The sequence below is a fragment of the Stenella coeruleoalba genome (genome assembly GCF_951394435.1).
Source record: "Stenella coeruleoalba genome assembly, chromosome: 6".
Classification (NCBI taxonomy): domain Eukaryota; kingdom Metazoa; phylum Chordata; class Mammalia; order Artiodactyla; family Delphinidae; genus Stenella; species Stenella coeruleoalba.
Window position 1 is genome coordinate 116774513 of NC_137151.1, and position 17990 is coordinate 116792502.

The following is a 17990-nucleotide window of genomic DNA, read 5'->3' on the forward strand; positions in this document are numbered from 1 at the left end:
TGAAATCCAAAAATAATTTTAAGTAGATATTTACTTTTATTGATAGTTTTCTTATGAAATGAATTGTTGAAATACTGATTTTTATTCTTTCTTTTTTACAGCTGGAAAAGCAGTTTCCGTGTTGTTATGTACACCTCCAAAAAAATTCAGATCTTTAGGGGAATTGTTGTGTAAATAAACTGAACTACAGGGAGGCAGTACTTTAATAGCTATTATAAACGTGTATTTACTGTATTAAAAATGAGTAAACGAACAAGCAATGACACATCACTAGGAAGGTCAGTGACATTTTATTCAGTTGAGCTGATGACATTATAGGTTTGAGACATAGTTGCTTTAAAGCTGATTGCCCATAGGCTAATCCTGTTCCTTTACACTTCTGTCAGCATTTTGTATCTTGGGGCAACTTCCTTTCTGCTGCATTTCCCTGGAGCATGGATCCTTCTCTGATTTAGGTTTCTCAATGCATTTGTCCTGTCTTTCTGTTTGAAGGCATGTCATGTTTTTTAAAAATATACATGTAAATATGATACTGAGTACAAATTAATAGTGTGAAACTTTCACACTATAGTTCCTCAAAATGAATGCAAACATTAAGGATTTATTAGTGTATATTCTATATTTGGTATTCATTTCATCTCAGTCATCAGATATACATTCAATAAGAGAAGTTTTCATTTTTATTTTGTGAAATTCAGGGGGTTGCTTCTTTTTTAGTAAATTTAGAATTAACATTATTTACCATATGAATCTGATATTCGTCATTAAAAGGTTTTATTTTTTCCATGCATGACCGGAATTTCTAATTTCATTTTTATAAAGTTCTAGCAGCTTCCCTTCATATAATTCATTAGGAAATTTCTATTTAAGTTTTATTTTAGGCATTTTTTGAGTTATGTAAGCAGCATGCATATCTCTTTATGCAGGGAGGAAGAGAGTGTATGTGTGTGCACATTCGTCTTGTGGTTATACAATAATTTAAAAAATTTGTTCCTAAGCAATATCCTCAAGGTGCAGTTTCAACTAAGTGAGAAGGTATTATGTTGAGGAGAACATTTTCTTTGATCTTTTATTTTTCCTTTGGATGTATTCAGTACTCACAAATGAGAAGTCTCCTTTGCTCTTTCTAAAAGATATCCTAACTTCACTACATAGAAAAGACTGACATTTTAACACTCAGTCACCCTGTCTAAATTTTTTGCCCGCAGAGTGAGTGGGGCAGCATTTCCTTCTCCCAGTGCTGCTGAGATGGCGGAAATTAGTCGAATTCAATATGAAATGGAATACACCGAAGGTATTAGTCAGCGAATGAGGGTCCCGGAAAAATTAAAGGTAGCACCACCAAATGCTGACCTGGAACAAGGATTCCAAGAAGGAGTTTCAAATGCTAGTGTGATTATGCAGGTTCCAGAGAGAATTGTTGTAGCAGGTATTTTATATTTGTTTATAAAGTTGCCTGATAAATGTATTTTATATATTTTTATGAAAACTTTTGGGATTTTTCAAAATGTTACTTAGAAAAGGGGTTGGGAAATGCAACTTTACATTTTCTTCAAAAAGTTTATAAATTACAATAGTCTGAAATTTCAACTAGTATTTTTTAATAATTCAACTAATTATTGAGATATAATTTACATACATAAAATGGTCTAATTTTAAAGTGTACAGCCTGATGAGTTTTGACAAATGTATACTCCTATGTAACCTCCACCACAGTCCAGATATAGAACATATTCATTACCCGCCAAAAGGTTTCTCATTCAGTTCCTACCCCTCAATTCCAGGCAACCATAATCTCCTTTTTATAACCAGAGATCACATTTGTCTTTCCCAGAGTTTCATATGAATGGACTGATACACTATATACTCTTGGGTCTGGCTTCTTTTGCTTAATGTAATGTTTTTGAGATTCTTCCATGTTGTTGCTGTATCAGTTGTTCATACCATTTTATTTCTAATATTCCAGTGTGTGGATAAACCACAATTTGTTTATACATTCACCTGTTGGTGGACATTTGGGTTGTTTCCTTTTTGGTGCTATTAGGAATAAAGCTGCTATGAAGACATGTGTTTTCATATCTCTTAGGAGTGGAATTGCTAGATCATATTATAAGTTATGACGTTTAACTTTATGAAAAGTTGTCAAGCTATTTTTGAAATTGGTTGTACCCTGTTATATTCCCATCAGTGACATATGAGAGTTTCATTTGCACTCAACAACACTTTGTATTGTTAGTCTTTTTAATTTTAGCTATTGCTAGTGGGTGTGTAATGGCAAATACATTTTAATAAAACCTATGTCTTTTAAAAATCTCCCTCTTTTCCTTTTTTTTTCCCCCCTACGCTTAGGAAATAATGAAGACATTCCATTTTCAAGGCCAGCAGATCTTGACCTTATACAGTCAACTCCCTTCAAACCTCTGGCACTAAAAACACCACCTCGTGTACTTACACTAAGTGAAAGACCACTAGATTTTCTGGATTTAGAAAAACCTCCTCCAACCCCTCAAAGTGAAGAAGTAAGTGCTAGAGTTTTAACATCATCTGAATTTGAAGTAATAGAGACAGAAGCAAAAGTTAAAGAGGAGTTAAGAGGCTATAAATCATATCATTGGTAATATGTAATGGAATCCTTTTGCATGGAACATTGATTACTATAAATTCTGGCTTATGAATACCCCAAATGAGATACTATGCTGTTGGGTTTTTTTTAATTTAAATATTATATTTCAGGAAAATGACAATTTTGTGGAAATCATTAACATTCATGTGGTCTTGAAGGATGAGCTTTTATGGCTAGGAGTTACACTTTAAGCAATACAGAAAAATTTGGGAAGTTTAGCATGGGAAAAAATTAATGCATCACTTTGTTATAAAAGCAGTCTGGCAAATGGCAGAGAAAGCTCTTTTTTCCCCTTGATACTACCTATTCTCCCTGCTTGCTGGAAAGTTTCTACTGAGTTAGTTACCGTGTTGTGTAGTGTTAATGGCCTTGTTGACCTAAATATGATAGTATATGGACTAATAAGGTATTAGTTGCAAAGTTCAAATCTTGCCTTTGCTGTTGATTCAGGGCCAATCTTGTAAGACTCCTTTTCTGTGGTTTCTGTAGTTGCAACTTTTTCATTATAACTTCTAAATTCCTGTGTTGTCATGATGCTAGTATAAAACAGTGTGCAAAGATGTGTTTTTATTGATAATGGAACTGCCCTTGTCTTTCATTTTTCATATAATCCTTTCCTAAGAGGGTAAATCACCCATATAACCTACGGGAGTGCAGTTTCCTAGTACTAGGTATGACCTTTTCTTAGGTTGGAAGTTTGAGCTGAGGTGACTCAGATAATACACTCCTAGGTGCCAGTTTAGACATTCTAGGTATTTACTCGGTGAAGAGTACTAAATTTGAATGTTCACACGATGAAGAGGCACTAAGGTACTTGCAGAATTGTACTGATATTTATTTAACAGACATTTTTTGAGCTTTTGTGTAAGACACTGTGCAGTGAGACATGGTTCCTTTGTAGTGGTCTGTGAATAATATTGTCTTGGAATGAGGATTCTGCCAGGAGAGAAACCCTCCCTTTGATATTCTTCAGGTTTTGTCTGTCTTCTGATCTTTATGTTCCCACCATTTTAGACACTTGTGCCTACTTGGTGTGAATAACCAACTGAAAACAAGACGAGTACTGTCTCTCAGGAGACCTAGGTTTTAAGCCCATGTGGGGTTTACTCCTGCTGTAATTGATATATAGTCAAATGTGATAAATGTCCAAAGTGTATAGCACTGGAGTGAAAAGCTGAGGCTGAGAATTAACCTAATTTTGAAGGCCTACTTTGCTACTTATTAACCACATAACTTTGGGCAAGTTATTTAACAATTCCAAGGCTCATCTCTAAAATAATGGTAAGAATAATGCCAACTGCATACGATTATTGAGAGAATTAAATGTAATAATATGTGTAGTATGTTTAGCACATGTTCTAATTGATGTGAAAAGTTCAATAGGTACAAGTATCATTGTTGTGAAAATTAACATCCTGTGGCAGAAGATTTGGAAGCATCTTAAGTGTCTATCAACAGATGAATGGATAAAGAAGATGTGACATACAGGCATACACTCACACACACACAATGGAATACTACTCAGCCATAAAAAAGAATCAAATTTTGCCATTTGCAACAACATGGATGGACTTGGAGGGTATTATGCTAAGTGAAGTAAGTCTGAGAATCTAAAAAATACAACTAGTGAGTATAACAAAAAAGAAACAGACTCACAGATATAGAGAACAAATTAGTGGTTACCAGCGGGGAGGGGCAGTAGAGGGGTAAGGGTTTAAGAGGTGCAAACTGTTATGTATAAAATAAGCTACAGGGATATACTGTACAACACAGGGACTATAGCCAGTATTTTATAATAACTATAAATGGAGTATGACCTTTAAAAATTGTGAATCACTATATTGTATACCTTTAATTTATGTAATATTGTATATCAACTATACTTCAATTAAAAAAAAAAACCTTTGGCAGGGGCCAAATCCTGAGATGTAGGAGAGGAGTTTCCGATATTAGTACTAGTTCCCTATTAAAAGGAAAGCAAAGGTGATGATCTGTGCTTCAGTCCATAGAAGGGTCAGGTGGCCCTCAAGAGGCAATCAACTAGTGAGCAGAGGAGAAAAGGGAAGGAACCAGAGTTCTGGTAGCTTCTACAAAATGGATTGAAATGGAAGGGTAGTAAGGCCCTGAGTGCTGATAACATTGATTATTCATTCGGATGCTACTTAGAATATATCAAGTAAGATTCCCTAAATCATTTATTCTGTAATAATCATTTTACAACATATGCCAAGGTTTCTCAACCTCAGCACTATGACATTTTAGACTAGATAGTTCTTTGTTGTGGTGAGGCCTGTCCTTTTGCACTGTAAAATATTTAACAACATTCTTGAGCTCTATCTACGAGACGCCAGTAGCATCCTTCAAGTCATGAAAATCAAAAATGTCTCAAATAACCAAGAGGTGGAAACACCCAGATGCCTTTCAGCTGATGAATGGATAAGCAAAATGTGGTATATCCATACAGTGGAGTAGTATTCAGCTATGATAAGGAATGAAGTACTTATACATGCTACAACATGGATGAACCTTGAAAACGTGTTAAGTCAAAGAAGCCAGACAGAAAAGGCCATATGTTGTATGATTCTGCTTACATGAAATATCCAGAATAGTAGTTGACAGGGGTTTAGGGGAGAGAGTACTTGGGACTGACTGCGTAATCTTGGGGTTTCCTTTTGGGGGGATGAAAATGTTCTGAAACTAGATAGTGGTGATGGTTGCACAACACCGTGAATGTTCTGAATACCACTGAATTGTATAATATATATACTTTAAAATGGTTAGAATGGTGAGTTTTGTGTTATGTCTATTTTATCACAATAAAAAGACAGAAAAGATGATCTGCATACATTGCCAGATGTCCCTTGGAGGGAAAAAATCACACCCAGTTGAGAACCACTGGCCTGTGGCAAGAAAGAAGAATACCTGAAGGTGACTTACGAGGAACACTATACGATTTTTGTTTAAAAGCCTGACTGATACAAGAAATAAATTTGCAGAAAATAACGTACTGACTTCTTAAACTGGCTTGAAGTATCCAAGTGAACATATGAAGAGGCCTTAAAACACGAAGCATATAATCCCCCTAGCTCAGAGAGGGTTTATAAAATCTGGAGGTAGAGGAAATTGATGAACCTTTCAATATGCCTAATCTCTGCTAATATTCGGAAGGACCATTGCTTGGTGATTCTACCTACAGGGAACTAATAAAGCAACTGTGCAATAAACCATCTGATCTGGCTATGAACTGCAAAGTACACAAATCATGACAGCTCTCAGTGTTCTTAGAATAGGTTAGGCAGTGTGAATGAGGAGAAAGAGGCTGTGACACTGACACTACCTCCAGATGGGAGCCCGTGAGAGAAGATCTTGCAGAGAACAAAAAGGAAGAACTGTAAAGAAAAAGAGTTGGAAAAATATGAGGACTTGACACAGCTTTGAAGCAGTGTGACCCAGTAAAAAATTTGGACTCCATCAGTATATCCCATCACTCAAGCAGTGGTTTTCTTTGAAAAAATCAATTACAATAAATGGCCAAGAGCTTTGTGAGAAGACCACTGAAGTGGGAAGAGGAAACAAATTGGACTAAAGACAGGTTATAAGAGCTTTTGCCTGAATTGGCAGCTTCTACTTCAAAGAAGAGAAGGATGAGAAAGCCATTCATTTTTGCAATGAATCTGGAACAGCAGTGAACCCCAAATGTCCCAAGAATTGGGAAGATTGGTCTGTATAAACCCTGACCTGGTTTTGGAAAAGAACAAAGGCAATGAATGTTTTCAGAAAAGGAAGTGTATCCAGGCCATGCAAGCTTTACACAGGATGCCAAATCCTACAGCAACCATGTACAAAGTGTCTAGCTCAAGGGCTAGGAGGAAATATATCCAGCTAGAACTGACTGCTTTAAAGAATACACTTGGAAAGCAGCTGCTCTAGAAGCTGTCATTAAGGACAACACAAAGGCCATGGGTGTCTAACAGAGGGCTCTAGATCTGTAATCCAACAGTCTGTAAGGACGTAGCAGGTGGTTATCAGTGCCGGGTGATGGTCCAGTTCAATTGCCATGACAACCTCTAGGATGTGAAGTGAAAGTACATAGTTGACCTGAAGTGTAATGAGTGACTTAGCCATATGGCACGTCCTAAAACAAATGTGGAATTGGGAGATTGGGATTGACATATATACACTGCTATGTATAAAATAAATAACTAATGAGAACCTACTTCATAGCACAGGGAACTCTACTCAGTGCTCTGTGGTGACCTAAATGGGAAGGAAATCCAAAAGAGAGGGGATATATGTATACATATGGCTGATTCACTTTGCTGTACAACAGAAAGTGACACAACATTGTAAAGCAACAATATTCCAATAAAAATTAAAAAACGAAAAAGAAATGCGGAAGGACTCCCGGACACTCAGAAGGACTTAAAAGGGTCCTGGCAGTAGCTCTGAAAATTGAGAAGCTGATGAATGTGGGTCTGATCACAATTTGGTGATGGTTTGTTTAACTCCCTTTCCTTTCCCCTCCTGTGGAAAGAGGAGCTGGGGCTGTGATGAGTAGAATGGAGCAAAAGGGAGAGAAGAGGAAAAAGAACAGCTTAATTAATTGTATGTATGTATGCACATTCATCCATGGAAGATTCAGAGATGTGCACTCACATCCTTTGTGCAGTTACTGTTTCATGGCCCTATCGCATGGGCATTGTATTCACTGCTGACACATGTATTCCATGTTTCCTTCCCATTGGGTTAATTATTTTTCCAGGTAGTTTATTATTTTAAATTTTGGACAGTGAATATGTTTTGGGGGGTAAGACTGTTCACCCCGATTGTTTGGCCCACATTTTTAACTCTGCTTTACCTCTTCCAATAAAAGTCCCACAGCAATTCACAGATTAATGTCTCTGAACTATTATTTTTAAAAAGAGGATCAGTATCCATTAATTTGCTGAATAATTCTATTCAATAGTTATATTTTTTTATTTCTTAACTGAAAATGCAACTAACTTACATACTATTTGAGGATAAATCTCCATTTTTCACTGAGATTATACCAAATGATTAAATGGAGGATTTCCCTTTCTCTCTCTGGACAGAATTAAAAGAAATCCTTTTCTTAAAAAGGTAAAATTGTTTAAAAAATACTAAAAAGAATAAAAAACTGCCTAAATGAAAGGCATAACACAAACATTTCAGAAATCAGTTTTCAATCTTAGTTTTTGCTACAGATTTTCTGAGGGTTGTTTAGTAATCACAGTGGTTATGAAGAACTAGGCTATGGTAGGATCTATGTGCTTGTAATACTTACTGGTTGTTTTAATATAATTACAGTTTTTTATTTTGTATGTGTTGAGAAGTAAAACAAGTGTCTTGTTAAAAAAGGGAGTACACGGGAATCAGTATATATATCCGAAAAAAAACAAAAACACCAATACGAAAAAGATACATGCACCCCAGTGTTCATAGCAGCATTATTTACAGTTGCCAAGATATGGAAGCAACCTAAGTGTCCATCAGTAGATGAATGGATAAAGAAGACGTGCCATATATATACACACACACACACACACACACACACACACACACACACACACACACACACACACACACACACACACATAATGGAGTATCACTCAGCCATAAAAAAGAATGAGATTTTGCTGTTTGCAGCAACATGGATGGACTTGAAGGGCATTATGCTAAGTGAAATAAGCCAGACAAAGACAAACACTATATGGTATCACTTATGTGGAATCTAAAAAATACAATAAACTAGTGAACATAACAAAAAATAAGCAGACTCACAGATATAGAGAACAAACTTAGGGTTACCAGTTTGTGGGAGGGATATGAGGATGGGAGAGTGAGAGGTACAAACTATTGGGTGTAAGATAAGCTACAAGGATGTATTGTACAACATGGGGAATATAGACAACATTTTGTAGTGACTAAATGGAGTGTAACTTTTAAAAATTATATAAAAAAATAAAAACAGGGACCAGTATAGGGGAAAATACTGAGGCATCTGAGCAGATTCTTGAAGGAGAGACAAGCTCTAGATAAATCTAGAGAACCAGTAAACAAAGACCTCGGGGACACTGATTTGTCCAGGATTCTGTGAACAATCGAAAGTAACTCAGAGTATAAGCACATTAGAGGAGAATTTTATGCCTATAATTAGACACAGAAGACCCTGTGACCTAACTTCCAGGAAGTTACCTGAAGCTTGGAAACTTATTTCTCAGCCTAAGGAGTGCATGTAAGTTTTATAATGGGTAATCAATGCAGGATGGTTCTGAATGACATTTTAAAACCTTGAATTGTCAATTGGATCTCAATAATGTTGGGAACAAATGTAATTAATTTTAAAAAATCGTTGAATTGAAAAAAACAACCATCGTGATTGTGAACTAAAGGGGAAAGTATTTAAAGATCACCGTGTTGCTTATCACCTCAGGCAGTATCAAAGTTCTTTGGTATTACAGTATACAGGCTGGTCATATGAAGGCATAACAAATATATGCTTTTGTCTTATGTTGTCTTTTTCCTCAATATGTTAGTAATGTCGAGCTTAATGTTCCTGTTAAGATATAATTTAAATCGGGTCTCAAATGGCGAAAATAACAGACCTAGGATCCTCTACTTTGTCAGGTTATGTTGGAGTCATAGACTAATTTGTCTTGTCCTGTCTCTTCCTATCTGCTGAATGTTAGTTCTTACCACATAGCAGGAGGAACAGTTCTAATATAGTAGGAAATTCATCTTGATCCCTACAACGTGGAAGAACAGTTCTCTAGAAAAAGCAAGCACAACTGTGCAGTAGGTAGGCAGGCAAGCATCAGTGGGATTCTCACAAAGCAACCCAGTACTGCTCACTATGAGTAAAGTGTATTTGATTGTGGAGGTGCTAGTTTTTATATATAAATGCCTTCAAGTAATTTTGATTTTTGGTTTAACTGTAAAGAACTCTTGCAGTAGGCTCTGAACCGACTCCTTTTCTGTTTTTTTTTTTCTTTTGTTTGGATGGGTAAATGGTTTACAACCATAACCAAATCTAAACCAGTCTCTGAAATTATGTGCTGCATAGTAGTTTTAAGTTTTGCTGGCATGAAATACAGGATTTAATCTGCTTTGATGGTGCTTATAACCTGATAATCTATTCCCAAGTCTTTGAGCATTAATAGATACTGGGTGTGCATTTTGAAAATCTTAATTATCAAGTCCATTGTTTCACACACCAGTTGTCCTTTACAGTAAAGTTCAAATTTTTCTTTAACCATTAAGTTGCCATGGGTGTTTGTAGTAAAAAAAAAAAAAAAGACGAAAAAAAAATTCTAAAAAAGAAGTGAAGTTAATGATTACCATTGTTCTAGTTATCTATTGCCCCTTAATAAGCCACCCTAAACTTAGTGGCTTGAAACAAAAACAAATAATTTTGCTCATGGATTCTGCGGGTGAGGTATTTGCATCAGGAATAATGAGGAAAGCTTATTTCTGTTGTATATTATCTGGGCCTAGGCTAGGAAGTATCAAAGGCTGTTTATGACTCACACAGCTTGAGGCTGCAGTCATCTAAAGGTTTACTCACTCACATGTCAGTTGATACTACCTGTTGTGTGGACCTCAGCCAGTATTATTGGCTGGTGCACCTACGCATGGCCTTTTGTGTGGCTGCTTGGGCTTCCTCACGTCATGGTGTCATTGTTCGAATCTCAAACAGCTCCCCTGGGGAAGGGGAAAAAGGCAGAAGCCTTATTGTTGTTTATGACCTAACCTCAGGAGTCACATTGTATCATCTCTGCAGCGGTCACTAGAGTACCCAATTTCAAGGGAAGGGAACATAGATTCTATTCCTTAATGGAAAGAGGTCAGTGATAACATTTTGTAAGAAGAGCGTGTGAGATGGAAGATTGTGGCTATTTCTAGAATGCTAAAACCTTTAAGCTAGTAAAACTTTTTTTAAGTCTAGTTTTCAGATATCCAACCAAATCTGAATTTGTTTTAACCCCAGAAGCCAGGAACACTTACTTGAGTACAAATATATCCCATGTCCTATAGTGTTTGTGCCTTTAAAAACTATTGTAAATTGTTCTTAAATAATGTAAGTATATTGTATAAATTATGATAAATAAAAATATTAATAATTGTACCAAGTAAGATTGATACTTAAAAAGAAACTAGAATTAACTTTTTTTGTAAAGAAGATAAGCATTCCTAAGTTTATCTGCATTATAATAAGTAGGGTGTTCTTTTTTTTAACATGTCTACGTATAATACACATACCTGGTAGCAATTCTTGGTTATTTCTTTGTAAATTTTGTGGCTAGTCTTTGATAAAGGTCCTTTTGATGCTAAGCAGTTACTAGGCTATTAAGAATATTCTCTATTCCTTTCCCCTTCTTTGTGCCTAACAGATCCGTGCAGTTGGCAGGCTAAAAAGAGAACGCTCTATGAGTGAAAATGCTGTTCGCCAAAATGGACAGCTGGTCAGGACTGACTCCATGTGAGTAGAACCACTAAGCATTGTATCTCCTTCATTAAGTTTTCTCCATATACTGTCTGTCCTATCCTTTTCTAAATAATGTATTTCCTTTTTTAAACTCAAATATTAAAAAAAAGAGGAGGAAGTGTATGTTTTATGCCTAAGAACCTGGAGAAAAAAATAATTCTAATAGTGTTTGAAATCTACTATACATTTACATCAACTTTATATTTTTGCAATACTCTTTATAGCCTTAAAGTCTGACCATTTTGTTAGTTGTGAGAATTTTTCAATCCTGTTATCCTCTTCTATGTGTATGATAGTCTTCTATAAATATGATTTGCTTATTTTGGAAATCTCCTATAAAGTATACTTAAGAAAAATTGATAAAAGTAAGTGCTCAGTTCTATGTAGCCTTCCAAAATGCTTATCTAGCATATAGGTTGGGGGGAAAAATATAAAATAAAAGGAAAACAATTTATTAAGGAAGCATCTTTATTTTCAAGTTACTCAGTTTGTCATAAGATTATCACAGGATTAGCCCTTTCCAGCTCTGCTTCTTATGAGCCATGGTAAACAATGTAGCGTAAGCAAGTCGAACTTTTTTACTTTCCAGGATTAATTTTTAGCTCTCTGCCACTGAGTCATTGAATTCTTGGATCCCTTTCATTTTCCAAAAATTTAAATACATTAACAGACTATTTGTGTCAACCTTTCTTGCTCATTTGGTTACATTATACCCTGATCTTAAAGCTACCCCTCTATAAGATGTTTTAAATTGGGCAAGTGCTTTTTGTTGTTTTATTAAAATTAATGGGTTTTTAAAAATAAAATATCCCTTTAAAAAACTGGTCAGAATTTTAAGTCTCAAAGCCATTGATGATTTAGATTGTTAATGTAAATTAATGTTTCTTCCTCATTAAATTTTCAGTCAGTTTTCATAAGCTCATTCACCATGAACCATATTTGATATCAAGCATCATATTAGCTTCTCAAACTGACTTTTATTTTTGGCCACACGGCACATGGGATTTTAGTTTCCTGAGCAGGGATCAAACCTGCACTCCCTGCTTTGGAAATGTGGAGTCTTAACCACTGGACCACCAGGAAAGTCCATATTAGTTTCTCTGGGAACGGCCAAAGAATCAGATGATACGTCTCTCACAGAGCTTGCAAATCTAGGTAAAAGCAAAACATTTAAATTTACATACAAAATAACTAGAGCACAATGCAATTATACTATTTCTGTTAAACCATATCAAGTTCTAATTCAGACTTGACTAAAGAGTATAAGGATGCAGAAGGGATTTTGATAGGGGTAGGATCTCTCTTTTTTTGTGTTAGGTGCAAAGGAGAACTATAACAGTTCTCATTTCTTGGGGAAGCTTTAAATGTCTCCTCAAGTAGTTAGAGTTATTCTGAAGGGGTATATAGGAAGATAGTAAGTTTAAAAGAATATATGTCTCCTTCAGGGAAGGCCTATCTGCAAGGTTCAACCATTATTAATATGAAGTTTTTATGATAACTGTATGTTTCCCTGAAGGTACCTGGCTTACAGTGATGTCAGCCAGTCCATGGAATCCGTTTTTCTAGAATATATTCGATTATGTTAACAAATGGTGAAAAGACCATATAATTTATGGTGAAGGTAGCTTCTTGATATTTAGTACCCTCTCAGAATGATTAAACTTACACCTGAGGGCTTTTGTTATTTTCTATTTGTAATACTTTCTAGGCACCAAAAGTTTCTAATAAACTTTCCTATTATATAAAGATATGGCTTATTGTTTAGGTCCGTAATTACTTTGAAACTTCCCGTTAGTGAAATAAAAACAGGACTGTTTTACTATAGCATCATTTTTGGGTTTTTTCCCCACAAAGTATATATTATTGATAGCTGAGTTAAGTTGAAGAGAAAGGAAACAGCTCTATTATATATAAAAACCAGCCCAGTGAAGTATGATTTATAGTAAATGATTAGTTCATAGATATTTTTGCAGTTACCTATAATGTAAGTCCTCATAACAGAAAAGGTTAACAAAGTTAACTAATATTTGAATTCTTTGTTTCTTTAAGTTGCCTTAATGGCATTTTTAAATAAAACAGAATCTCATGTTTTAATTTTTGGTAGTAAAAATAACATGAATATTTAACTATACAATTTTTGCAATGAAATGCTTACATTACTCAACCATACTTTTTGTTTTAGTAGTTATTTATGTTACCGTTACCTGGTAACATACTTAACCATCTTTTTGTTAATAATGTAACCTTGCCCTTTCTTCTCCTACCATTATTAATTTTATCATTTATAATTGTATTCATCTTTAAGAATCTACATTGAGTGAACTTTAGAATTTTAATATAATGAGCACATCATGTATTTAATGTTGGCAATGTGGTAAGGAAGAAACTATTAATATAACATGGCTGTATTTTACCTCTACCAAAGTAATTATTAGACTCTTCCTGTCTTTACCTACTGTAGTCTTTTCTTTGTAATGTGAGATTACTTATGTGTCATTGTGCACAAACCATTGCCTGCCTCCACTTTATTTATTCCTTGGCCTTAAGAATAGAAGTCTATATGGGTATAAGAGCAGAAACACTGGCCTTTGTTTTCTTATTTACCTGCAAGAGACAATAGGATTGATTATTGTCAGCTATTGACACAGAAACGATTGACCAGTAGAATCGTATTTAGCTTTCTGTTTGTGTTATAAAAGCTGAATATATAAAAAGAAGCATAATTATTATTTAAGGTGGCACAGATCAGATTCTGCTCCAAGAAATAAAATTTCAAGGTTCCAGGCACCGATTTCTGCACCGGAGTACACGTAAGATTTTATCTGCTCTGCTTTTCACAAATAGGAGTTGTTCTAATTTTGCAGGCTTTTTGTTATACTAATATTTCACCAGGTAATTGGCATGTAATGCCCTAATTCTTTTACTGTTTGGCTTTTTAGTACCTCTGTTTCAGGATTTCTCAAGCTGTCATCATACACTTTGTCAAGAAAAGAAATAACTAGACCAAGGAAGTTATGTATGATTTTGGGTATAAGGGTGAAAGTAAAAGGGAATAATTTACACCAAGCATCCTTTTACATTTCCTTCATTTTGCTCTGGTTGGCACATTAGTCCTCTATAGATTCAGTTGAACGAGGTTCAGTGATCCCAATCTTTTTGAAAATTTTAGCATACTATCTTTTCTTGTTCATTTTCACCCAGGAGGACAAAGAGTCTGAGTGTAGTTTGTCATTAAGTTTTTTTTTTTAATTCCATAGATTAAAATTATGCTTTGGAAGAATATTTTGAGATCATTAAACCCACTCTTTCTGTACATGTGCTAGAACTAGGTGTGGGAATGACTGGCCTCCTAAGGGGAGGGGGCACTTTGGCGTGCAGTATAAGATTCATCAGCTAATGTAGTTCTCAAGTATCAGAAGCCACTCTGGCAACCAATGATTTTTCTCCTGTTCTCATTCTCTTGTTATGCTTCTAAGAACTAGTCAGTTACCTTAGTGGCAACAAATTAAAGCTTTCTCTCTATTTAAAATTTCAAAAGAAATTTTATGGTACAGAATTTGTACCATAATGGTACAGAATTTGTGTTTCAGTGAGAATTTTTTCTCCCCCATTTTACTGTTTTACCTTTACTGTATTTTTGGAAGAGGCTGGACCCTCACCAAAGAGATAATCCTCACAGTTTGAGAAACACTGTTCCTATGACAACCCACGCAGAAAGAGGTGTTTGACTTTGGACTTACCTTGTAATAATGACATAGTTATGCCAAGTAAATCTTTTAAGTTTGAGTTCTGACATTGGCTAGTGTTGTTTACTCAGCAGTTGTGTAGTAAGATTTCCTGTAAGCATGAGAGAGAACTATTACTAATGAAATAACATGGTAAATGTAAGTGCTTTCTTCAAAATGTCCTTACCTTTTTTTTTTTTTTTTTTTTTGCGATACATGGGCCTCTCCCATTGAGGAGCACAGGCAGCTCCGGATGTGCAGGCTCAGCGGCCATGGCTCACGGGCCCAGCCACTCCGCGGCATGTGGGATCTTCCTGGACCGGGGCACGAACCCGCGTCCCCTGCACCGGCAGGCGGACTCTCAACCACTGTGCCACCAGGGAAGCCCGAAAATGTCCTTACCTTTTATGAAAGAAAGAGATAAAACAGATTTTGCTGTTTTATAACATTACTAGGATCAATTTATCATCAACATGCATTTTTATTAAATTACTAATATTATACCTTCTGCTTAAATAATCTCAGTGCCTTCGCAATATGTTTACTTTTTCACAGTAGTTCATGCGTCAAAACAAACAAACAAAAAAGCCAGAAAGTCAGTCCACTTTGGTTGGGTGGATGCGTGGACAGAGATGAAACTCAACTCTGAACTGTTTCCTGTCACAGTTGATGCCAGTGCTGGACATCCCAGCTAGCGTCAGACCAGTTGCTAAAATGGGGCTTATTCTTTTTCGATCTTAAATTTTTTTTTGAATTTTTGAATTTTATTTTATTTATTATTTTATACTGCAGGTTCTTATTAGTCATCCATTTTATACACATCAGTGTATACGTGTCAATCCCAATCTCCCAATTCATCACACCACCACCACCACCCCTGCCGCTTTCCCCGCGTGGTGTCCATACGTTTGTTCTCTACGTCTGTGTCTCAATTTCTGCCCTGCAAACCGGTTCATCTGTACCATTTTTCTAGGTTCCACATATATGCGTTAATATGCTATATTTGTTTTTCTCTTTCTGACTTACTTCACTTTGTATGACAGTCTCTAGATCCATCCACATCTCTACAAATGACCCAGTTTAGTTCCTTTTTATGGCTGAGTTTAAATTTTTTTATTTGTAAAGAGACTTGCAAGACTGCTTAAAGCTTGAAGAAGAAAGAATTGCTAGACTGTTTCTTCTAATTCGGGTGAACTGTGGTCATCTTATGATTTAATCATTCAGTTCATCTGTAGATAGAAATAAATATTAACAATCAAGGGCATTTAATCTATATGTACACTGCCTAAAGTGTTGTATAAAATGCTTCCTACTCTGTTTTTGCTGTTTATGAAAGATTGCCATGTACATTAATGAAAAGTCAGATTTCTTACTAATCTTTGAAACGAATTTCTTTTCAGAAACAACCTGAAGTCCAAATATGTTTTTGATATTAGTCTTTGATGAAATATCTTTACTAGTATTGATGAAGACTTAATTTAACTTTTATCTTTCTTCATAAACATGTTTTCTTATTAAGTTACAATTACAGACCAGGTAGGATTTTTTTCCATTTAATACCATATTCCAGTTTTATGTGATCATAGAATCTTAGAATTGAAAGTGATCTTATAGACTGTTTTTAAAACTCAGTCTTCTGTGCATTCCATGTTAAGAATTCCTTGCAATTAATCTGAAAATAATTTATTCTAGATTACCTGATTTCCTGTGCAGGGACAGGAAAAACTTGTACTTTTAGAACTTAAATAAACAATTCCTACTGCTTATTTCTGACAAAATGAGTTCTATCAAAGGAAGCCTTCTGGGCTTCCCCGGTGGCGCAGTGGTTGAGAGTCCGCCTGCCGATGCAGGGGACATGGGTTCATGCCCCGGTCCGGGAAGATCCCACATGCTGCGGAGCGGCTGGGCCCGTGAGCCGTGGCCGCTGAGCCTGCGCGTCCGGAGCCTGTGCTCCGCAACGGGAGAGGCCACAACAGGGAGAGGCCCGCATACCGCAAAAAAAAAAGGAAGCCTTCTTTCCTTTTAAATTTTAATGGGCAAAAATGCATCAAACTTTTTTCATGGATTTGGATTGTTTGTCGGCGTTTTTGCTGTAAGATTATAATTCTAAATATTGATCATTATAGACTTTAATATGTATGTAGCTAATTTATTTACTAGTACAAAGTGATATGTGAAGTGTTCAATTTAGCCCCAAAATACGAAGACAAATGCTTTAATTATATCAATAGATATTGTACTGATTAGTGTTTTAAAACTTGCTTAAGTATAAATTTATCCAGGTATGTTGGCACTGCTATCAAGAAGAGTGTAAGATGGATTGCCTGTTTATGTTGACGCAGAACTGGCCACTCCATTCCTGCCTCTGGTGACACTTTTCTAACATGAATTCAGTCTGGTTTCTCACAAAGAGCAAGAGCTTCAGGTTTTCTCCATGCTGCCTAAAGAGAATTATGAGTGCAAGGCTAGTACCTAGACTTTGAGTCCCAGATATACTGATTCTTTTACTCTTCTTGGACACGCAGGGTGGGTTTTGCCAAGTACCGTGGGTCAGTTGATAAGCTATATATATATATACTGTTGTTGATACGTTATATATATTACAGAAGATTCCTAGTCTGTGGACAGATGTTTAAGGTAACCATCCATGAGCCTGCGTCTGAAAAATTGCATTTATCTTGACACGATTAGGCCTAATTCCTATGGTGAATCAACCCTGACAGATTAATTTCTCAGTATGCCAAGATTTGGCTTACATCTTTGTTTTTTAAGTAGTCTTTGGAAAACATGGTTTTCATGTTTATTGTACTTCTCACTTTGGATCATCAAGACATTGAAAGTTATTCACAAAATTGTGGAGAAGATTTTGTTTTTAATTTTCTGGGACTCTGGGAATAATACTAGACGACAGTTACCCCTTCAAACATTATTGCACTTATTTTGTGGTTCCCAAACAAATACATGTTAAGTTAGAAAAGATTTACACAAATCAAAATAAAATCTTTTATCTTTTCAGTTGTTCACTGTCTGCTCCACTTTCACCCTTTTGTGCAGAATACAAAAGGATGAGGTTTAGTCTAAGGCGTTCTTGCCCTGACACTGAGAAAAAATATTGAGCCCACTTCCCATAGTCCTC

The 17990-nt window shown here is 35.7% G+C and overlaps 1 protein-coding gene across 14 annotated transcripts in view; it reads left to right on the forward strand.

Moving 5' to 3' along the window:
• Positions 1–17990, forward strand: part of MFF (mitochondrial fission factor) — a 44631-nt gene that overhangs the window by 5358 nt on the left and 21283 nt on the right. For 7 of the 14 annotated variants that reach the window (XR_013828926.1, XM_079925448.1, XM_079925447.1 and 4 more), the window contains 5 exons: positions 102–278; positions 1209–1429; positions 2350–2519; positions 11035–11123; positions 13865–13939. Coding sequence is in view for 13 of the 14 variants with exons in the window: in XM_079925448.1 (XP_079781574.1) it covers positions 241–278; positions 1209–1429; positions 2350–2519; positions 11035–11123; positions 13865–13939 (593 nt within the window). In the remaining variant the exon portion in view is untranslated. Of the gene's footprint in view, positions 1–101; positions 279–1208; positions 1430–2349; positions 2520–11034; positions 11124–13864; positions 13940–17990 lie in introns of those variants that run through there. The other 7 variants (XM_079925450.1, XM_079925441.1, XM_079925443.1 and 4 more) reach the window with 3 other exon arrangements.